The following is a 23,913-nucleotide window of genomic DNA, read 5'->3' on the forward strand; positions in this document are numbered from 1 at the left end:
CCTTCCCCCTGGTAAATCAATTACTGATGTGTCAGGGTAAAATGTGTAATACTCAAACCAGAGAGTGCAGATGGGGCATGTGCAAAATTTCAGATCTCATTTGCTTCCTGGACAAATATTCAAGGCAAATACACACGTGTGCGCACGCACACCGTTTTGATTTAAATACAGTACATACAAATCTGGCGATTAATTATTGTTAGAATGGGAAAGTAGAGCCAAGCTTTCGAGTAACAGTTTTTTTTTTATTGTGTTTTGGCAAAAGAAGAAAATATTCCCCTAAGAAGGAAGCAGATAAGTGGGGTGGCTTTCTGGATGTCTCTTAGAACTGTGTGCGTTCAGTGTTGTACAGTTTAGATCCAGTCCTGCGTGGGTGGGAGTTTTGCCATTGACTTCACTGGGAACAGGACCAGACCCCCCCAGGGAAAGAGAGAAGTCCTGATTTTCCAAAGTGCCTAATGATTCTGGGGGCTTCAAAGGGTGGGGTGCGGGGAACAACCTCTGCCACTTTACATAGGCCTGATTTTCAGACAGTGCTGAGCTCCCACGCACTTTCACCTGCAGTTAAATACAGCCCCGCAGCAGGGACAGGCTGAAAAGGGGGAGGTGACCCCCCGCTTCTGGAGCTGCCTAGTGCGATTTAGAGCCCCCTTCCAGGAGGAGCCAATGGGGGTGCTGCTGATTAATGAAATGGGGGGCTGCCTTATACCCTGCTGGTCCCCCTGTATTGCGGACCTCACTGGGGCACCCCGTCACCTCTGCTGGGTGGGGAGCAGCACTGCCCTCTTGTGCCTTTCCCCAGCCCAGGGAGGGGCAAGCGGCTTCCCAGGTAAGGGACACGTGTCCCCTCCACCCGGTGCTGCCCGGCCCCTCTGCGTTGCGTCCCGGCAGCGGCTGGAGACTGGGACGGCCCCCAGCCCTGGCGGGGAGAGAGCTGGCACCCCGGGGCGCTGCGCCTGGCGCAGGGAGGAGAACCTGTCGCCCGGCCCGGCCGGAGGGAAGCCAGGCAGCCGGCAGAGGCTGGAGCCTGTGCAGCGGCTGCAGCCCCGAGCGAGCAGCTGATGATTCATCACCGCTCCGTCGTTCTTACGCAAGAGGCGATTCCAGGCCTTGCTCTAGGGGCAGGGCTTGGGCGCTTCGGCGTTATAAAGTGGCTGGGTAGGTGGCCAGGCAGGCAGAGACAGCCAGGGCACCAGCTGTGAGCACCAGCGCTCAGCCCGGTAAGGAGGGGAAAGGCAGCCGCTGGCTGGCTGTGTGTGTGTGTGTGATGTGTGTGTGTGTGTGTGTGTGTGAGATGTGTGTGGATGTGTATACTCGTGTGTGAGAACTCGCTTTATTAAGCCGGGCTTCAGGGTTTATTCGTTTCATGTTGGGGACCAGGTGTGTGTTTAGCAATTTTTTTTGAGTTTTTATGTAGATGTCCAGGAATCAGAGGTTTTTCGGGACTTTCTCCTTGTATACGCTACCGCCGTGAGCGTGTGTGTGTTACTCATGACAGTCGCACGCACTGTAAAGCGTAAGCTCTTTGTCACATTCCTTGGTGCGCTTTAGCCTCTCTCTGGTTCAAACAGTGTTATATTAAAGCACACTAGGGACACTTTAGTGCGCACCAGCAGGGTTGACAGGGACTAATTATGCGCAACACATTAGTGTGCTTTAGAAATCATACCCCCTGTAATGCGCACTAGTGCTCTGTGTAGACAAGCCCTTAGATACAATTAACCATTTCCAGTGTTTTTCTGCTGTTTATTGGGTAAACACAATTTTATTTATTTTTGTAATGGGGTGTTATCGCAGTATTTATCAGTGAAAAGCTAAAATCAGAAACCCTAGAAATACAAGACGGGATAGAAAGTAAGGTTTGCATGAGTCTTTTTTTTTTTGTTTGTTTCAGAATTTTGTACTCTTGTGTGATTAGGACTGATTTTTATGAGTGTGTGTCATATATGTCTGTGTAGATATAGCAGACTGATTTTTCAGAGGGAGTTGGAAGCTATCAGCACCTTTGCAAACCAGGCTGATGAAATGTGTGTGATGTTCTCCTTGACTTTCAAGGCTCCTAAGTCATGTTGTTAAATAGGGTAACATTTTCAAGTGTCCTTTTTTCCCCAGTAAATTGTAAGAGCTTTAATATGTAATTACAAACTTTATAAAGCAGATGGTTTTAAGCTGATAGACCAGTCTACTTGCCTGGCAGCTTGTTCTAGTTTTTCTGGTAGAAATTTGTATGTATCAATCTCAGAATTACTGCATTGTGCTTCTTAAATATTCAGTTAGACCCTTGATAAAAATCCATATTACTTTTTCATAGACTTTTTTACTGAAGGCTCAGAGTCAATATTTAAACTGCTGTAGCTCAACTATTTCTGTTTAAAATACTGAATGAAATTAGGTCATAGGGTAACAATCATCATGTTAGTCACCACCAGGGGTTAACCCAGGATCTCTGGAGCTGAGGCCAGACTTTCAACAGCTTGAGCTAAAGGACTACGTCCCTGGTTGGTAGCTGTAGCAGACATCCTCTGGATCAGGCACAGAAGGGGATGCGAAACGTACACTGAGCAGTGGGCAACAATAGCATAGGGGATAATTGTTTACCAAATGTCATGCAATTATACCAGTGCAAAAAGAAGATCATCTCATTCTTTGCTCCCTCCGTCTCTCATCTTTATGCCGGTCTTGACTTTGCCAGCTCCTAGATACACATAACTTCCTCGTGTTAAATGTTTCGAAGGCCACCTTCTAAGTAAAGAATTCTTTGACTTTTGTGTCTGACTCCCTATTGCTCTCTCTAATCCAGATCTTCTCAGAAAACTTGTCTGACAGTTTCCTTCTCACATCTCCCTTTGTCTGTGAATCCACCTGCTGCACATCTCCAGACTCAAGAGAATTAAACTTTACCTAGATCTCTGCTCTGCCAAAACCCTTCTCTATGTATCATTTCCTCAATGTGGCTACTGCAATACCCTCTTCTATGTTCTCTTTAAATGCATAGGGGCCCATAACGACCAAATGACTCTAACTCCAGGAAGTGGAGTCATATAGTCTAAGACAGTTCAAAATTGCCCACTCTGAGGCATTCTCTGGAGATCCCTGGGATATGCTCTAGGAACCTCATTCTGAGTGGATTGAAGTGACTTTCTTTTCACACTCCCTGTCTCCAAGTCACTGAGTCCCTTCCCTTCCTTAAGACCCCACCTGTTCTACACAATGGCCCAGTGTTGCATAACTGATATTGCAATCACGGTTAACATTCTTGCGTTCCAGAGCACCCTGTGAATGTTGGAATTGTGCCCCCAACTCTGGGGCTGATTTGAATATTACCGTCGAGATCCCAATAAAGAGGAACTCTGCTTATTTAGGCTGGATCATTTAAAATCATAGCCAGGAGTGAGAGATCTCAGCCTTTGGTGAGCGGCTGTAACTCTTGTTCTTCTTGGGCTTCTTCAGCAACACTATTAGACACACCGGGATTCAAACAGTGCATCACTTCTGTGTAGTGATATTGACAGCATCCTGGATAAGAGCTGTCCACTAATAATTCATGCTCTTTACTGTGTCTCTCTCTGAATGCAACAGAGCTGGAACTTTAGCAGAAATTAGCATCCCTGCATTCCAGGAGAAGAGAAGCAGCACAGAAATCATTCTAGGGCCCAATCCAAGCATCTGAAGACGTCTCCAAATACCATGAGTTCTAATACTAATACCATCCACAGTGCTATGCTGTCCAACCACACACTGAATGCGAGACATTCATCCAAGGTAACAGCCTGTTTGCTCTTGATGTTGGTCTAATGTATTTTTAACAGGAAGGGGGGAACCAAAGAAGGCCCTGAGGCTCTCCAGACCTTTAGTGAAGCCCCCCTTGTTTCTCAAAGGGTTTTAAATTTGTATGAAAATGTTAGTGTCTTTGTATTTTATGGAAAACTCCCTCCCCACACACCCGGGGCCTTCAGTCCTTAGTCAGAACCTCATGTTCTTAAAAGGCTCTAAATTGTAATTTTGTCCCATCTTAACATCCAACTCCATTTCTTTTCTTTTAAACCTGGCAGGGTGTTGGTAAAATTTCAGGAAGTTAGTTAAATCACTCTGCTCCTCTTTGAGGGTTCTGTATCTGAGTGTCTTTGTTTTCTGCTTTTTGTGGGGCTCCTGTCTGGTAAAATTCCCTACATCCCTGCAAGCCGGGGAAAACCTGTAATCCCAAAGCAGCTCTATTAACTCGAACATTGCACTTCTGTATTGGGTCTGCTAAGGACTACATCCTCGCCCCATTGAAGTCAATGGCAAAACTCCCTTTTGGACCAGCGTGGGGCACTAACGAAGGATATGGAGAACATATACTTGTTCAGGGGTCTCGGTGAATTTGTCTGCTCGAATAGGTCCTTGTCTGCAGTGTGCTGTACAAGACACAACATGGAAAGGCCCTGCCCCGAAGGGCTGAGAGCCAGCAGGGACAAGAGGGCTCGTGCTGGGGAGCCCAGAGGGAGGAGGGATGAAGGAGATTTTTAAAATTGGTTTCAATCCCTTCTTGCAGGCATGGCGAGAAGCAGGTCTTAAGGAGGCACTTGGGGTGGGCAGAAGTGGTGAGTTAGAGAGTTAGGGTGGGGGGCGCATTCCATGCCTATGGGGCAGCATGGAAAGGTGAGTGGGAGGAGGAGATAGATGTGGCAGATGAGAGTGTAATCCAGAATGGTTTCTCATGGCCCAGTGGTAATCATGAGAGGCCCTTCTGGTACCCAGCTGCTGTAATTGTGATGCCCCTCTGCAAGAGGGCAAGTGAAAGTCTGATAGTTCTTTGTGTCTTTTTACACTAGTGGATGGTTGGTGCTATTGTGCTTTTCCTGGCTATGCCTATCTCCAGCACCACTCCCACCTACCCATGGAGAGACCCCGTGACTAACAACAAAGTGGTGTGCCATCAGTGCCCGCCGGGAACCTTTGTGGCACAGCACTGCACCAGAGACAAACCCACAGTGTGCGCCCCATGTCCAGATCTGCACTACACACAGTACTGGAACTACCTGGAGAAATGCCGATACTGCAACGTCATCTGCGGAGAGCTGCAGGTCGAGCTGCATCCGTGCAACTCCACCCACAACAGAGTGTGCCAGTGTCAGCATGGCTACTACTCCGAGTCCGAGTTCTGCATCGAGCATGCCAAGTGTCCTTCCGGGTCTGGAGTAGTAAAGCTGGGTATGTATTGCAGCTAGAGTACTGAGGCAAGGGGTGTAGAGCTGTGTCTAAGGGCCTTATTATATTCTCATGCTATTACTGTCCTGTTAGAATCCAGGAGACACCTGTTAAATAGCAGTAGTGGATAATCTGACCTTATGCGTGTGTATTTTCTCACTATATATATGTGCACCGCTGCCCTCTGTTGGATGGGGTGTCAGATCCACTCAAGTGAGTAAGAGAATGTCGCCATCTAGTGGCTACGTCCTCTGAACGAGCAACATCCTACTACTGTTGTCCAAGTATAAATATTTCAATGGTTCCTGCTAATTTGGCCATAATCTCTTGTGGGCACCCAGGGCTGAAGGCAATAAGGCATGTGGGCAAGGAAGGTTCATTGTGAGGACCAGAAGAGGTTTGCTTGGTGTCTCAGTACTGGGACGGCACTGACATATTAACTTAGCCATGGGGCTGCTTTCTGGAATCCTTATTTGGTGATTTTGAAAGCATATATTAAAGATGGGAAAGGGGCAAATGAAAATAAGACTGATAACCCCCCCCCCCCCCCCCCAAAAAAGCAGGTATGTAATGAAGAGCATTTAGGGGTGACTCAGAAGCGTAGCTCTCTAGCTCAGGATGACACATGGATTACTGAAGGATATTAGGGAGTTTTTATTTTTTCCTTAGCACAACTCTGTCTAGTTTTTTAATTACCCCCTTCCCTGTGGAATTTGAGGGCTATCCAGAATTACAACATGCACACAAAGATGTATTTCTCTCTCTGTGTGTCTTTTTCCCTCCCCGCTCCAGTCATCAAGGACTGGCCTCTATTTATTTATTTTGGTTTTAAACTGCAGTTTTATAGTAGGCAGGCTCGGTCTAGCAGTGTGTTTTGCCTCCTACTCTGAAGAAATTGTGGTTTGTTTCCCTGTCAGTCTCCATGACTGCATTCCAGATCTATAGGCCAGTCACCGGGAAAGCCCTGTCTTCTGCGCACATGAGTCTCATGCGGGAGGTTGACGGCTTGTTCCCATGGAATATGACTATTTTGAGATGCCATGATTAGGCAGCGTGAGCGAGGTGCCCAGGTCATTTAGGCCAGTTCCATGTAGGTTGAATTTGACCAGGTACTCAGATGACAGTGATGAGGGCCATATAAGTAGGATGGGGGCCAGTTGAAGGGAGTGAAACTGTGGGGTGATGGGCTCCTTCATTCTGCACCAGCTGTGCCTTTTTTTAAGGTTAGTGACTTCGTACCAAGCATGCTACCTTCCTACCCGGGGAATGACAGTAACGAAGCCCAGCAGTCATGAATGCGAACCACACTGAGGTGCAGGCAGGCTTCTCGATATAGCTGGAAAGGGCATTTATTTTTCACGTTTGCGACTCCTTGGGTATCCAGAAATAGAGAGGAGTCTGGGCGCACACTAAGGCGGTGGGGCTGACGTTACAGAGATGGCAAGTTCTTCAAAGGGCTTTGTAGCACGATGCGGGCTGCATGCTTTGGAGCAGTGACTCCTGAGATCAGAGATTCGGCCGTTCGTTTCATGGGCAGGGCTCGTCAGCTTCCGTAAAGGCGGAGTGCTCTGTCCGTGTGTGGTTTCTCTTGGCGCGCTGGCTGTTCTCTTATTATTTGATTTTCTGCCTTGTTTGTTTATGATCATCAACACGCGAGTCGGTGTTCCCAACCTAGCTGGCTGGGGTCCTAGCATTGGGCTGTCTTGCAGCCAGATCCTAAGTTTGGTAACTGCTCATCCTCCTTGAAGGCTGGGGACTGGGCCAGGGCAGGGCCCCTTCTTTGATCCTATGAATGATGTGTTACACAGAGCCTAATCTCTCTCTGACATCCCCTTATGCCCAGAGGGAACTCAGAGCATTACCAGATGCAGACTTAGGGCCAGATTCACCATTACTTTTCACCATGAGCACTCACTTACACCAGTGCACAGTGGGTGCCAGACATCGGGTAGTGGCTTGCGCTCACTTTACACTGGTGCAAATGACTACATAGGCACAGGAGAACGGCGAACCGGGCCATCTTCTTTTACCGTTACCATGCTCCCTAAGGGGCCATTATCCCAAACACAATGGACGTGTACTGCAGGTACTTCACTGCTCAGACTCTTTCTGTGCCCCGTTTTGCAGGTACTCCCCATCAGAACACGAAATGTGAGACGTGCCCCCAGGGGTTCTTCTCGTCCTCCAGCTCCAGCACAGAGCCGTGCAAGGCGCACCAGAGCTGCTCGCAGCAGGGAAAGGAGACTAATGTCGTAGGAAACCAGTTCCATGACACCCTGTGCACCACCTGCAGGATGTTCAAGGGAAACGGCACCCAGGAGTCAGGTGAGGAGCCAGGTCTGCTTGGGACGGAATAGCATTAGCGGATGTAGAGTGGCGGATTATTCAGGTCTGCCTGGGCGGGGGGGAGGGGAACCCATGCGCTAGAATCATGTTGCTACCCGGGCTGGAGTGAAACTTTCCGGTGCAGCTTGTTCTACCCCAATGTATAGGATCGGTTCCAGTGGAATTTATAAGTATAAAATTGGTTTTAATTAAACTACAAAAAGGACAAACTAATCCCCCCGAATTCACTGAAAGCTTGGCTAAGATCATCTTAGACAGGGTCCCCTGGCACCCTCTCCAGCCATTGTCTCTTTCAATTAATGGCACTTTCCTTGGTTTGTCCCTGCCCCTGTTTTCCTCCCATCCCGATCTCTCAGTCTAGCTGTCAGGAAGAACTCCTTGTTGGCACCTTTCCTTTTTGCTGATCTCCTGCCCCCAGATATTGCCTGCATCAGGGCACAAGGCATGTCAGAGTCAGCCTGTTACCTACCTATACCTATCTCATAGAACTGAAAGGGACCCCGAAAGGTCATTGAGTCCAGCCCCCTGCTTTCACTAGCAGGACCAAATACTGATTTTGCCCCAGATCCCTAAGTGGCCCCCTCAAGGATTGAACTCACAACCCTGGGTTTAGCAGGCCAATGCTCAAACCAATGCGCTATCCCTCCCCCCTGTAGATGTTACGTACAGTCTGCAGTGGTAGTGAGAACATGTTGTTCTGAAGTATCTAGCACTGTCCTTCTGGCAGCCCAAGACACACAGCACTGAATCGTGCAGGAAACTGGAACTAGATCAGGAGTCCGCAGCAGGTGCAGAAGTGGTGTGCCGCAGGCAGGGCAGCTCGTGCTGCCTTTCCCGACTGTAGCCCCCAGTCTCTGTTTTTAGCTTGTTTAAATTTTGGTTTCACTTCGTTAGGGACTCCTTCCCATTTAACCTTCATTCTCAAACCGACCCACTGAGGCAGATTGCCATAGACCTGCGCCAGGCAGCCACTGCACTGAGCAGGAATGAAGACAATGGATTTGCTCCCACGTTGTCGTGAATCTGTCCCTTTGGCTTCCACGAGGCTGTATCGGTGTAACAGAGGGCAGAATCTAGCCTCTGTGTCTTCCACGAACAATAGCTGCCCTTTGCCCAGCGTGCAGCAGAAGGGATGTGTCCCCCCGCAAATGTGGCAGAAGGAATCTCTTGTTTTTCATCCTCCCGGAGTCCCTCTCCCTGGTCAATATTCTTCTCTCCTCATCAAGAATGGGATGCAATGGAATTTCAGTAAATTCCAGTCAGAGCAGAGGTTGGCAATTCCGTAAGAGGAATCTTGACTCATGCCCCATTCTTTGAGTCAGCCTTTTCCCAAAGGGGTGATGGTAGCAGCTGAGATGTTCATCGTCACTTGCTTCTTTTCCAATCTGTCATCAGCACGTGCCCTTCTCTCGTTAAGCATCAGCAACTGGCTCTGAACCCTGCCCTGGGGTTGTTTATATACACACACTCATCTCTTGAGCAACAGTGCACTTGCAAAACGGGAAACTTATGAATGGAGGGATATTTTTAACTCCCAATTTGCAAGTGTTCTTACTCAGCAGGGTAGCATGTGTGTACTATGCCTGTGTATGTCTCTATGTACATAGCTACAGATACACACAGGCACGTCAGTAATTGTATACAAATACAAACTCTGTAGATAGGCTTAAATTTTCTGCTGGTGTAAACAGACGTGACTCCGGGACCGGATTAGCTTTCCTCTGGGCCCGGGGTTATTAGACTTTGTGTGGCCCCTGTACACAAGTCTTTTTCCTGGGAGGGAGTTTGGTGCAGAAGTGGACTGGGGTGCAGGAGGGGGTGCGGGGTCTGGGAGGGAGTTTGATGCAGGAGGGTGCTGGAGCAGGGGATTGGGGTGCAGGAGGGGGATTCTGATCTGGGGCAGGGGATTGGGGTGCAGGAGGGGGTGAGGGGTCTGGGAGGGAGTTTGGGTACAGGAGGTGGCTCCGGGCTGGTGCAGAGTGTTGGCGTGCAGGAAAGCATGAGGGGTGTGGGAACTGGGAGGGAGTTTGGTGCAGGAGTGGGCTCCGGGCTGGGGCAGGGGATTAGGGCACAGGGTCTGGGAGGGAGTTTGGGTGCAGGTGGGGGATTCTGACCAGGGGCAGGGGGTTGGGGAGCAGGAGGGGATGCGGGGTCTGGGAGGGAGTTTGGTGCAGAAGTGGGCTCTGGGCTGGGGCAGGGGATTGGAGTGCAGGAGGGAATGTGGGGTCCAGGAGGGAGTTTGGGTACAGGTGGGGGATTCTAACCAGGGGCAGGGGATTGGGGTGCAGGAGGGGGTGTGAGGAGCAGGCTCCGGCCGGGAGGTGCTTACCACAAGCAGCTCCCGGCCAGTGGCGCAGCAGGGCTCAGGCTGCCTGCCTCCCTGCCATGGCCCCACGCCGCCCCTGGAAGTGGCTGGCTGCTGGCAGGTCTCTGCGCGCCCCTGGGGGAGGGGGACAGCGTGTCTCTGTGCGCTGCCCACGCCCACAAGCGCTGCCCCCATAGCTCCCAATGGCAGGAGCTGCGGGGATGGTGCTGAGGGCAGGGGCAGCGCATGAAGCCTCCTTCCCCCTCCCCCCAGCAGGGGCTGCAGAGACCTGCCTGCAGCCAGCCACTTCTGGGAGCAGCGTGGGGCCAGGACAGGCAGCCTGAGAGCCCCAGAGATTGCTCCTGTGATTTATTTTTGCGGGGCCCCCCCCGGAGCCCGGATCTGGGTGTGGGCAGCTGTGGGGCTGGCAGCCGTAGGGCTGCATTGCACCAGCCCCTTGCCTTTTGGTAGAAGATGGTATATTACGATTGGTATCCATCATCATCGTACTGCAGTGGCTGTCGATCATGGGCACCTGGGCAGACCATGATGGTTATCAGTCGTAGTATGCCATTTTCTGCCATGCGCCCTGTTGGCTCATCGCACGTTAGCAGAGTCGTAGTATGCTATTTTAGGATCCCGGGCTCCAGCCCCGAAAGCCCCTGCCTTAATCCTTAATCCAGGTCTGGGCACTGCTACGTTTTGGGAGCATTTGGATCCTGATCTCTTGGGTCCATCTCTGTTGTGAGCTTCTGGCCTGCAGTACGACATATAGGATCAGGCCCAAATTCACTCTGTGCATTTACACAGGGGATGAATGTGGCCCTTTAGGGTAAGCCCAGGGTTACTGGGACTCACGTCAGCTGACCCGTGTTAGGAAGCCTGGGCTTGAGTATCTACATTGTATTTTAACCCTAGGTTAAGACTTTTCTAACACGTGTTCGAACCTAGGGCTCTGACGTCCACACTGCAGGTCATAGACCCAAATCAAAGTAACCATATCCCAGAGTTGCTAGTGCCCCCCCCCCCAAGTGTGGCACCTTTGGCCCTAGGAATGTGGGTCTAACAATGAGGTACCTTCCCTCTGTCTCTCACCCCCATTTTCTATCTGGGTCCTTTACCTGAGCACTTAATTTTAAGGAGGCGAGTGCCATTTCTTCAACCCATGAGAGCTGAGTGTTGGACTGATTTTCGGTTTGCTGGCTGAACTGAAAAATCAAAAAAAACCACCCAAATTTGGTTTGTGTTGAACTAGGGCTGTCGACTAATCACAGTTAACTCATGTGATTAACTCAAAAAAATGAACTGAGATTAAAAAAATAATCGTGATTAATCGCACCGTTAAACAATAGAATACCAATTGAAATTGATTAAATATTTTGGATGTTTTTCTACATTTTCATATATATTGTATTCTGTGTTGTAATTGAAATCAAAGTGTATATTATTCTTGATTACAAATATTTGCACTGTAAAAATGACAAACAAAAGAAACCGTATTTTTCTATTCACCTCATGCAAGTACTGTAGTGCAATCTGTGTCCTGAAAGTGCAATTTACAAATGTAGATTTTTTTTTTTGTTACATAACTGCACTCAAAACCAAAACAATGTAAAATGTCAGAGCCTACAAGTCTACTCAGTCCTACTTGTTTGTCTGAGCGATTGGCTGAACAAGAAGTAGGAGTGAGTGGACTTGCAGGCTCTAAAATTTTACATTGTTTTATTTTTGAATGCAATTTTTTATACATAATTCTACATTTGTAAGTTCAACTTTCATGATAAAGAGATTGCACTACAGTACTTGTATGAGGTGAATTGAAAAATACTATTTCGTTTATCATTTTTACAGTACAAATACTTGTAATCAAAAATAAATATAAAGTGAGCACTGTGCACTTTGTATTCTGTGCTGTAATTGAAATCAATATATTTGAATATGTAGAAAACATCCAAAAATATTTTTAAAAATGGAATTCTATTATTGTTTAACAGTGAGATTAATCACGATTAATTTTTTTAATCGCTTGACAGCCCTATTTTGAACCAAAATGGAAATTGTTCATTTTTCCTCCTGCCGAAACAAAAACTAAATTGTTTTGGGTTGAACAAAACAGAAAATGTGGAAATGGCAGAGATTGTGTTTTGTTTTTCACCAAGAAGGTCGGTGGTGATTGGACGTCTAACGTAGTGAATACCAGTGAAAATGAGGTAGGATCAGAAGTTAAAATAGGGAAAGAACAAGTTAAAAATGACTTAGACGCGTTAGATGTCTTCAAGTCACCAGGGCATGGTGAAACACATCCTAGAATACTCAAGGAGCTGACTGAGGAGATATCTGAGCCATTAGTGATTATCTTCTAAAAGTCATGGAAGACGGGAGACATTCCAGAGGACTGGAAAAGGCAAATATAGTGCCAATATATAAAGAGGGAAATAAGGACAACCCGGGGAATTACAGACCCATCATCTTAACTTCTGTACCTGGAAAGATAATGGATCAAATAATTAAGCAATAAATTTGTAAACACCTAGAAGATAAGGTGCTAAGTGACTGTCAGCAGCATGGATGTGTCCAGAACAAATCTTATCAAACCAACCTGATAGCTTGTGGATAGGGGGAAGCAGTAGAAGGTGGTATATCTTGACTTTAGTAAAGCTTTTGATACTCATAAACAAACTAGGGAAATGCAACCTAGATGGAGCTACTATAAGGTGGGTGCACAACTGCTTGGAAAACCATTCCCAGAGAGTAGGTGTCAGTGGTTTACAGTCATGTTGGAAGGGCATAACAAGTGGGATCCCACAGGGATAAGTTCTGGGTCCGGTTCTGTTCAATATCTTCATCAATGATTTAGATAATGGCATAAAGAGTACACTTATAAAGTTTGTGGACGATACCAAGCCGGGAGGGGTTGCACGTGCTTTGGATGATAGGATTATAATTCAGAATGATCTGGAGAAATGGTCTGAAGTAAACAGGATGAAATTAAATAAGGACAAATGCAAAGTACTCCACTTAGGAAGGAACAATCAGTTGCACATACAAAATGGGAAATGACTGTCTAGGAAGGTGTACTGTGGAAAGGGATCTGGGGGTCAGAGTGGATCAAAGGCTAAATATGAGTCAGCAGTGTAACGCTGTTCCAAAAAAAGCAAACATCATTCTGGGATGTATTAGCAGGAGTGTTGAAAGCAAAACACAAAAGTAATTCTTCCGCTCTACTCCGCACTGATTAGGCCTCAACTGGAGTATTATGTGCAGTTCTGGGCACCACATTTCAGGAAACGTGGACAAATTGGAGAAAGTCCAGAGATGGGCAATAAAAATGATTAAAGGTCTAGAAAACATGACTTATGAGGGAAGATTGAAAAAATTGGGTTTGTTTATCTGGAAAAGAGAAGACTGAGGGGGGACATGATAATGGTTTTCAAGTACGTAAAAGGTTATTACAAGGAGGAGGGAGAAGAATTGTTCTTCTTAACCCCTGAGGATAGGACAAGAAGCAATGGGCTTACATTGCAGCAAGGGAGGTTTAGGTTGAACATTAGGAAAAACTTCCTAACTGTCAGGGTGGTGAAGCACTGGAATAAATTGCCTAGGGAGGTTGTGGAATCTCCATCATTGTAGATTTTTAAGAGCAGGTTAGACAAACACCTGTCAGGTGTTTCTAGATAATACTTAGGCCTGCCATGAGTGCAGGGGACTGGACTAGATGACCTCTCGAGGTCCCTTCCAGTCCTATGATTTCTAAACATGTTCTCCCAGCTCTATGCATAACCCATCAATCCAGCAACTCACACGGGCAATCAATATTCTCTCCTCAGCTAGTTTGATTTACAGTAAACAAACAAATCTGCATAATTCAGGTGCTTTCATGCAGGCTGGAGCCGATAATCACATGCTAGGTCAGTGCACTAGTGTGCCCCTGCTTTGCACACGCGCTGCAGTGTTTGTGTGTGCACATGTGCACAAGCAAATTGGCCACACAGATCTCTCTGTAGCCGTGTGCGCACACACAGGGATTGTCACGTGTACATCTGGTAATACAGGCACAAAGGTGGGCCCAAGATGTGTACATAGCCAAGGCTCTGTACGCAGAGGCTCTGTACGCAGCAGGCCTTGTGCAAGAATCAGTAGGACAAATACATCCGTGGAAGCCATAGGATGAGACCAGCAGGTATAAGACTGGACAAATGTCAGGGTCAAATTTTAGACTGTCTAATTTGAACAGTATTTCTTTAAGAGCTTGGGCTGTGCTGCTGGGTCTGACAGCTGGTTAACTGCCCACTTGGGGCTCAGCTGCAGCTCATGTCGTGAGCCTCTCCAGTTGCACTAGGGTTTTTCTCCTAGTTCTGATGGGGTTTGCTCTTTCATCCCTGCGCTCTAAACCTCATGCTGGTTTCTTCTCCCCACTCTAGGGAATGAGGACTGCAAACAAGCCGTGATCGATTTTGTGGTTTACCAGAACATCTCGGTGAGAAAGCTGAAGCGCCTCCAGCAAATCCTCGAGCGGCACCAAAAGGGGATCTTCCACAAGGACACCAGGCCTGCCTTTCAGGAAAAGTTCCACACGTATCTCACCAAATTGAAGAAGGATCACTTGGAGCTCATCAAAGTGCTGCTGAATGCACTCCGGGCAGCGAAGCTGTATACCGTGGAAGAGATGGTGCGGAAACGTTTCTCCTTGGAGTTAGAAAATTAACAGAACTGTTTAGGGTTTTTGTTGTTTTTGGTTTTTGTCTAGCTTGATTAATTTATTAACTTTCTACAAACTAACTTGAGGTGCACCTTGGAGAAGATGAATGGTGGGTAGTGAATGATGAGTCTCTGACACACTCCTGATCCTCTCCGTTCTGACAGCTGACCACTGTCCCAGTGTGTGTGCACTGTCTGTCTAACGTGGCCGCAGGTGAGGTCTGTAATGCAGTCTGTGCCTCGGCTAGCGGAACTTCACTGCAAGTGGAGCTGGATGAGAATTCTGGGAGAAACTTGCACTTTGACTGTTAACCTCCTCTCTGGGGAGGAGGAGTAGATGTTGTTCTTACTTTATCAGAAACGAAATGCATAAGATTCCAGGGAGAGCACGCCCTATCTCTTGACTGCACAAGAGTCCCTGTTGCCCTTCCTTGGGCCACTGTGCAGAGTTTAATTTTAAAGTGCACCATATTTTTAAAACGATATTCAAATGTTTCCTGGGGGTGGCTGCCTTTCACCTTCCAACGTTAAATTTCTTTCAAAGAGGGGTTTATCAGTGAGAGGTGAGTCCGCAATAAGATGCCCCTGGGGTCACTGGTTACAGCCTCTTTTAAATGTATTTCTACAGTGCCATGTTTTGTACAGTTTGTCATGTTTGTTTGATACAGAGAAATGCAAAGATGACATTTGCCTCAGACTCCACGTTCTCTTCATCTGGCTCTGTCTTGGAATGCCCGATTTATGCACACACACACGTACCATGACCGCAAACCCTAATCCTTGTCTGCACCGAGAGGTTGTGTCCATTTCAGCCACCGATGCAAACCCCTGGCATAGGACGTGTACACCTCTATCAGACTCCATTCAACCAGTGCAAACACTTTCAAGCAGGCACCAGTGCAAATAGCAGCGTTTCCTGTCTGCACTAGGGTTTGCACTGGTGGCTGGAACCGAGGCCCTAGACTCTTGCTGTCTGAGTCCTGTTGCGCCGCTCGGCCCTGGCCTGATCTCTGCGTTCAAAATGCAGCATCGTGACAGGTGCCATTTGGTGACCTCATGGCCGTGTTCTCCAGCCATGGATCGCTGCCACATGCACATATCCCTCAGCAAACACTCACATTGCTATGGAGCCAGCAAACAGTTATATAATCTAAATAATGCCGCTCCTCTACGACGGGGGCTGAGAGGCAGAGTGTCTCACTGCACACGTCAGCTGGGAGGAGAGTTTTGTTTTTTTAAACCCTTAGGGAAGTCCGTGGGGATGACTGCCCTATGTACACTTCAGCTGATCTGCCATGACGTCACAAAACCACTGCTTCCCCCTGGGACGCATTTAGCTTTTTATAGCTTTACTTATCTGAATGCTTGCCAGGAACCGACTCTGGGGAAGGGAGAGAATGGTTTTCCCGCGTCAGTGGTTGTTTAAAGGACTCAGAAGATTTCTCCACCTGGAGCAGCCTCACTGCTCAAGACCAGCTTTAAATGGCTCTGGCCACAATGGGCTGTTTGAGCCTTAATTCATCTGCTTCTGAACATTTCCCCCCCGCCCCCGAGTTTTAGGAAGAATGACTTACAGGACAAGGAAGTCTGTCTAAAAGTCAGCTCTCTCAGTACAAACTGCTTGAAGAGTGAAGATCCCCACAGGACTATTACAATTGGAAACCCAAATAGTTTTCATGTCATTCTGCTTGTCATCTCCGATCCCAGTACTAACACATTGGCCAGGCTGTGAAAGTCCCAGCATGTAAACAGCAGTGCATTAACCACGCCACACCTAGAAAATTAAGTTGCTGAGGGGTGTGAAAAATCTAATGTAAAGAGCCAGTTGCTCTCCTGTGCGCATCCACTCCCTCCTAGGGTGACCAGACAGCAAGTGTGAAAAATCGAGCAGGGGTGGGGGGTAATAGGAGCCTATATAAGAAAAAGCCCCAAATATTGGAACTGTGCCTATAAAATCGGGACAGCTGGTCACCCTATTCCCTCCGGACATGTGCCCGACACTACAGCTCCCAGAGCCTTCTCCTGACCCCTGCCTTGGATTCCCCCCAGGGACAGTTTCGGTTGCAGTCAGGAATACAGGGTGTGGGAAAGTCTTTACCAGGAGGTTCCCCTGTTCCATGGGACGCTGAGTCAGCTTTACACTGGGGAGAAGCCCAGAGCTGATGGTCGGGAGCATGTACCACAAAAATGCTGTAGAACTGGTCTTTCTGAGTAATAGAGAATGTGCAAAAAAACCTCAACCCACCACATAGTCCAGCAAACTGGTGCAGAAAGCAGCTCCTCTAATGCAGTGATACTCAGACCTCAGAGGTTCAGGAGCCAAGTTAGTGATCGACGTGACCCAAACGAGCCACAGTCGTGTGAATTCATAGTTTCATTTACTACAGCACTGTATATTCATATTTAAACAGTAGGACAGGTTAATCACTTAGTGCAAGTGAATAACTTAATTGGTTAATAACCTAGTAAAAGCATCCTGATTGGTTAATAATTAAATCACACAGTGTTTGATGCAAAGAGCCACAGGAGACACATTAAAGACCCACTCGCAAGCCTCAGTCTGAATATCGCTGCTCTAATTGTGTTAGGGCTCTGGGATGAAATTCCCCCTTCACTGGGCTTGTGCACCACTTACATCCCATTTAACCCCATAGGGCCTTTGCCCTCGAGTCATTTCACCCACAATAGGGCAACTTCTCCCAAACCGCCTGCCAGCCGCAGGGACCCTTCACTCAACCCCTCTACCATCCTGGTATCGCTTTGGTTAACTGGAATATCAGTCCATCCCTTCCCCGATCCTGGCCCAGCCCTTCCAAATAGGAGATCTTGGATCTTTTAAGAAAGGGATAAAAAATCATAGAGAAACCACTGATGTCCTGTCCCTTCCCCTTATAAAAGAAAGGCGGAGACAGGGCTGAGAAGGGTGCAGATGTCCATTGAAGGAGAGTCTCCAGAGGACGACTGCTTTGCAGCGAGGCACGGGCTAGCAGAGGTGTGTCTGTTGCTGCCTGGGGTGGAGAAGGCCGGGTAGGTGCTCCCATCTGACACTCTCCTGTGATGCAGGAGGAAGGGGAGACGCATTGTGAGGTTAAAGGACAAGAAGTTGCCTGGCTGGCCTCCAGCTGGCGTGCACAGCCTTGGCTTTCACCAGTAAAGCCCTATGTGGCCAAGGACCTGCCTTCGCCAGTTGCCATCCGCCTCCGTGCCTTCGGTTTAAAAGAGGGGGGCCAGTGGCATGACGGTCTCCCTAGGAGGAGGGGCTCTCAGTTTAGGAACCTGCTCCCTGCTGTGGGGTGAACCAGGCCGGGCTGTTACAGGAGAGAGGGGTGCAGGGTGTGATGCTGGGGGGGAGGGAGTTTTGTTCTCCTGGGGGCTGTTGGTTTAGTTGGCTGATTTCTAACCTGGGTCAGGGCCTTTTTTCTCCGTTTTGTTTAAACATCTTCCTCACTAACAAGGAAGCACTCGTCTTACACCGTCCTTCTGCGTCTCAAGGGCCCTTCCAGCTCAGGGTTGTAAAGCACTTAATGAAGCCCCTGGGAGGCAGGAGCATGTTGCTAGACCCGTTGGACCTACGGGGAAGTCGTGGCCCAGGCCTTGCTCACAGCTGCCCGGGAAGCTGGTTGCAGCTCTAGGAGAAGCCCTCAGATCTCCTGACTTCTGGCCCTGTGATTTAACCGGACGAGCATCTGCAAAGCGCAGGCCAGCCCCGAAGTCTGAGGGCCGCTCCGAGCCAGAGTCTTGATTTGGGTCCATCTCTGCCCGGTAGGAATAAAAAGCGCATCACTGCAGTGAGCAGGTGGAGAATGGGAACCTAAGGACCCTGGGCTCCAGGTGTCACCTGCTCAGCCGCAGGGCTCAGCCTGCGTTGGGGTGTTGTATGATGGGGTGCGTGGGCTCCGTGTCGTCCTCTGAACTATTATTATTGTCTGTATGACGGAGGTGCCCTCGGGATCCCAGGCATGGGGCAGGGCCCTGTCAGAATACGGGGCTGGACAGCTCATTGTCCTTCTGATGGGATAATTTAAGGAGTCACCTGTAGACGTTGGCCCATCAGGGTAAGTTTGTCAGAGCACAAGTATCACCCAGTGTCACTCTCAGAGCAGCACCTCCAGGCAGGTATTAGGACAGGTGCCAACACACACCTTCCTCCCACTCCGTCCTCTTTCTGCCGAAAATGACTCACCCTGCCCGTACCATCTGAGCGGCTGGAGCTGTGTAGCAGTGGGCGCCATTTTGCATGGGCCAGGCTGTCACTGATGGGGGAGGTGGTTTCCCACTCGGCCAGGGAGTGGTGGATGTGTGTCAGTTTGGGATAAATTGCCAGGTTTGTCCATTTGTCTCTGTATTTTGTGAGTCGTTGGACATGGCGCTCTGTGCGCCATGGGCTTTGGTCTCTGTGCATCTAGTGACCATCACTGCAGCCTCTGGGCTCTGCAGACTGACACTTTTGGTGCTGTGTAATGGGGAAATAGCCTGTTTCCTGGGCTGTTTTTCACAGAATGGGCTTTGTGCTGGGGTACTGATGTTGGCTGGAGTTTGGAGGGGCTAGAGGGATGGAGCTGCCTGAAAGGGGGACACAGTCATGAGTGTGAGAGAATCACCCTATGGATGCAGAGGTGCCTTGCGATTGCTTTGCAGATCCTGAATTGCAGGCATACCCTGGTGAGTCTGTTTTGGCAGCATCCTCTCCTGGGGCGAGCGAGGCTGGGGTGAGTTTGCAGGGAGGGTTTGTGAGCTGGGATTCATTAGGGATCAGCTCTGTTTCTGGAACTGCTTTGTCAGGCTGGGGCGTGGGGATTTGGGGAACTTGATGTGACTAAGTGGGGGGGTTTCTTGTTTTCTGTGGAGTTTTCAATCCGTGACACTTGTCATCAAGCGGGGCTGCTTTGGCATGAGGTTTGGTTTCTAGGTTGTTGATAGGAATCGTGATTACGGCTGGTTTGGGAGGCTGTGTGTATGGGAGGGGGGTTTCCCCCTGCAGCACCTCATCTTGACTTATACAGAATTTCTACATGCTGAAAATGTTGCCCTGCTATGTGAACTTGCAGAGCGGTGGGGGCTGCTCTCTTATTTACAAAGGTCTCCAGTTCCCATAGCACGTATTCCAGGAAACCATTCAGTTTCCAGGAAACTTCATCTTGCCATCAAATCCTGCATGTTAACTCTGTGTCAGTTCATTCAGCCTGCCTGGAAACAGGATGATTTCCCCCAGACCTGAGATGTGTTAGCTTCCTCCTACGGAGGTCACACTTCTCGTTCCAACCCCTAGAAAATGGCTCACCCCACTCCTCGCCCACTCTGCTCCTCTTTGTATCCCCCAGGCTGCTAAGAATTGGGAGGGTGAAAAGAATAGTAGTTAGGAACAGGGCCGCCCGGGGGGAAGGGGGGGCAATTTGCCCCGGGCCCCACAGGGGCCCCCACGAGAATATAGTATTCTGTAGTATTGCAACTTTTTTTATGGAAGGGGCCCCCGAAATTGCTTTGCCCCAGGCCCCCTGAATCCTCTGGGCGGCCCTGCCTAGGAACTGCCAGTCTGGTTTCCATGCTGGTCTCTATCATCCACTATCTTGTCTCTGACTGTGGCCAGCCCCAGACCCCTCAGGGAAGGAGTAAGAACCCCTCAGCAGCAGATGTGGGATAAGCTGTCCCCCCCCCCCATTAGGTTTCATCCTGGTCTCTAAAAGGCAGAGATTGTCTTAAGCCCCAAAGCATGAAGTTTAATATCCCAGACAACAGTTTTGTTATAATAAATATGCTATTAATGATGACCATTCCAGCTCGTGGGTGAATGGGTTAGGAAAAGCCCAGATAAGGGTCTTTTTCCCAGAGGAGGGATTGGAAACCCTCGTATGAGAACCATGAGAGGGCTGGGGTGAAAGGTGCCCAAGAAAGGCAACTTACAGAAGAGGGGGGAGAAATCTCCCATTGAGGCGAAACCCCACAGAGAGCAAGTTCTGGCTCCTAAAATAGGGCTGAGAACATATTTATTTTGTGGTTGGTTTATTGAGGCCTCTCTTGTGCTGGAAAAAGCAGTGGGTGGGGGGTTCTTTAAAGGCTCGTGTTTGCTGGCGTTAACAATGTCAGGTGTGTGGTTTTTTTGACTGAGTCATAAGATTCATTGCTGTGTCATAGCTGACCAGGCTTCTCCCCGCCCACACTGGCAGCTACTGGAGTTGCTGGTGAAATGCAAACAGTGACTAAGTCATGAGATAAACTTCATCTCAGGTCAATCTAATCAACATGATGGGTATTTTTGGTGGAGAGTAAAAGACAAGTGTGCATACGCACCAACCTGCCCACGCCACTCCACCCTTGGGAGAGATCACAGCTAGTGATAATGCTCCTTCCACCCTCGCCTTCGGGAGGCGCTGGTGCCACCTGGCCCAGTTAAATGTACCCTGCTCGTTTCCTTTTTTCGTTGCTGTCTCCAAGGCTTGGTGCGCTGGGTAGACCAGGACCCATATGAACAGTCAGGCAGCAGTGAGTACCTTTGCCCTAATAACCCGAAGCGTGCCCGTGGGAGAATGTTTATTTTCCTGTGGTAAAGAGCTATTACATATGAGGTGATTACGTACGAACATCACTGTCAGGGAGGGTGACTCATCTGTTCTAAAGAGCATAGGTGGCTTTCCCAAACACTGTGCTCACGGCATACGCTGCCCTGCCCAACCCCATGCCAATCCTGGGGGTTGGCTTTCTTAACAAACCAGCACTTACATAACACCAGCTCAATCCTCCTCCTCAAAGTTGGCCGCTTCTGGGGTTCCTCCCGCGGGACTGCTCAGCCCGCACCTTAGGTTCTCTCTCCCACTTACGCCCCTCTTTTAGGTGTGGTAATGAGTCACCTGCCTCAGTGAGTCATCGGAACTCACCGACTCCTTGGGGGGAGGCAGTGCCAGGTGAACGCTGCCCACCTTTGGACAAGACTGTACTTTTTGATGATGCACAAATGACTCTGCTCACTCTCCCAGTGCTGGAGGGCTTGACTTAACATCAGTGCCCAAGGTCCCCAGCGATCATCCTTCCACCAGTGCTCCTTAAGCCCAGCCCAAATGTCTCTGGAGGAGCTCCTGGTTATCGAGAGGATGGCCAAAGTGCCAAGAGCTCGGTAGGAAGCAAAGAGGAGCCCAGTGGAGTTTACAACCAACCAAAGTGGAAAGAAAAATCCTTTCCCTGTGTCGTGAGCTGCCTTGCCAAATGGTTCCTTCCGCCCCAGATGATAGCCCTCAAAACCGCTGTTCTTTCCCCAGCAGCTTTACCATCACTGCGTAGCGGCGCAGTGCCAGCAAACAAAACCCACCTTTTACGTGGGACCTCAAGTCAAGGCCTCAGCCCCTGGAGGTTGTTTAAAGATCCAAATGGTATGAATGGCTGCAGCTTTCGCCTCAGAGGACCCCTTCCAGCCCCTGCTACAGTGGTGTATACTCCAGCTTCTCCCACTAATGAAATGCAGCCACTCCTGCGTGAGGGAGGGTCACTCTAGAACAGTTTAGGGGCCTGATCCTAAACTCTCCTGAAGTCGATGGGCTTTGGATCAGACCCTAACACAGGAAATAAGAAGGGGCTGTAGTTAAATGGAACGGCAGTGGAAATGTTTAGCGAGGCATAATGAAATCGAGAGGGAATTTAGATCGAGGTGGTATGCAGAGCAGTGGGGAGAACTAAAAAAGATGTGGCCTCTAGAGAGAGCCTCAGGGTTGCATGAATCACCTTGAGAATCCTCACCTGTCTTTGTGGCAATGGAAATACTGTCAGGGCTCACAAAATTCCTGCAAGTCAAATACTGTACCCGGGTGTACTGAGAACCATTCTAGCCACGTCAGGATTTCTTACACCCTCCCTGCCGTCGGTGGAAGCTCAATGGAAATCGTACCCTTGCTTCTGTCTCCCGCATCGGCGAGCCTCTCAAAGCAGTTTACACACGTTAATGAGTTAAGTTTCCCAACAAGTCTGAGGCGCAAAAGTAGCTTTAGCCCTGTTTTACAGAGGGGGGGGAAACTGAGTCACAGACAGTGACTTGCCCAAGGTCACGCGGGAAGCTTGTGGCACAGCTGAGAAGAGAAGCCAGGTCTCCTGAGGCCTATCCCTGTGCGCTCTAGCCACAAAGACCACCTAGCCCATAAATGGGATCGCGTTTCATGTGCTTAGTGCAGCTGAAGCTGCGATCAAATGTCAGCGGGTGGCAGGAAGGTGCAGGTTGAGGTGTGGACTCAACATGGCTGTTCCCCCCACACACTGTGGCACTTTCTTCTCCTCCTTTTTGCTTCCTCTGAGTCCCCTGCTCCTTCCTCTGCTCAGGCATTTCTTGGTCAGTAGCTACTTTCTGTTCCCTTTCTCACACCTGCAGCAGCTTCTTGTAAATGAGCCGTGCAGCAGAGAGAGGAACTGCAGGTGCTCTCTGACCCGCGACTGACTCTCACACCACGCTAATCAGAGACTGCCAAGAGCGTGATGCGTGGGGCCACCTCTGCCACTCCAAATAAAGAGAAGAGAGTTATCGGATGCTCTCACTTTTAAGGGGACTCGCACTGGGCTTTAATCTCAGATACAAAGGTGAAATTATTCTAGCGTGGCGGGTTAGCTGCACTGATTTATGATTTATGGCTAAGCGTTGTACATACGAAGCCTATTGCTTATTAATAGCATCAGTGTTAAGGTGCTCTCCTTCCGCAGCCGTACGCAGACATGAATCCGCTCCCCCGGGGAATATTTGACCTCTTGTAAACTGGAGTTGGCTGAAATTTTTGTCATCAAAACTTTTTTTTTCCTTTTGAAAAATGGGTTTTAAATTAAATGGAAACTTTTGCCTCCATTTTTGGGGGGGTTGGCCCAAAAAAACCCTGAATTAAAAAAAAAACTGAAAAATTCTAACAAAGAAGCTGATGAAAATGAACATTTTCCATTTTCATCAAAGTTTTAAACAGAAAATAAACTCCATTTTTGATCAGGTCTCTCACTGAGGCAGGGAGCTCATCTCCCCAGCTGCTCTAAAGCACTCAGTACACTGCAGAGGAGCAGCGTGGCCCAATGGATACAGTACTGACCTGGGAGTCCACACCCAGTTTCGATTCTCACCTCTTCCAGCGACTGACTGTGGGACTTTCTATTGGAATTGGAAAAGGTTCAGAAAAGGGCAATAAAAATGATTCGGGGTATGGAACAGCTTCCCTCTGAGGAGAGATTAATAAGACTGGGACTTTTCAGCTTGGAAAAGAGACGACTAAGGGGGGATCTGATAGAGGTCTATAAAATCATGCCTGGTGTGGAGAAAGTAAATAAGGAAGTGTTATTTACTCCTCCTCATAACACAAGAACTAGGGGCCACCCAATGAAATGAATAGGCAGCAAGTTTAAAACAAACAAAAGGAAGTATT

At 48.7% G+C, this 23,913-nt stretch overlaps 1 protein-coding gene across 1 annotated transcript; it reads left to right on the top strand.

The window, feature by feature from the left end:
• Nucleotides 1–1,172: 1,172 nt before the first annotated feature.
• TNFRSF6B (TNF receptor superfamily member 6b) lies at nt 1,173–15,191 on the top strand. Its single transcript, XM_024207946.1, has 5 exons — nt 1,173–1,220; nt 3,580–3,762; nt 4,815–5,193; nt 7,318–7,515; nt 14,263–15,191. Exons 2-5 carry the CDS (start codon nt 3,688–3,690, stop codon nt 14,544–14,546), a joined length of 936 nt encoding a protein of 311 aa, XP_024063714.1. The 5' UTR covers nt 1,173–1,220; nt 3,580–3,687; the 3' UTR covers nt 14,547–15,191.
• Nucleotides 15,192–23,913: the final 8,722 nt, after the last annotated feature.

This window comes from Terrapene carolina, unplaced genomic scaffold (assembly GCF_002925995.2).
Source record: "Terrapene carolina triunguis isolate 2854851 unplaced genomic scaffold, T_m_triunguis-2.0 Scaffold130, whole genome shotgun sequence".
In the NCBI taxonomy this organism is placed as follows: Eukaryota; Metazoa; Chordata; order Testudines; family Emydidae; genus Terrapene; species Terrapene triunguis.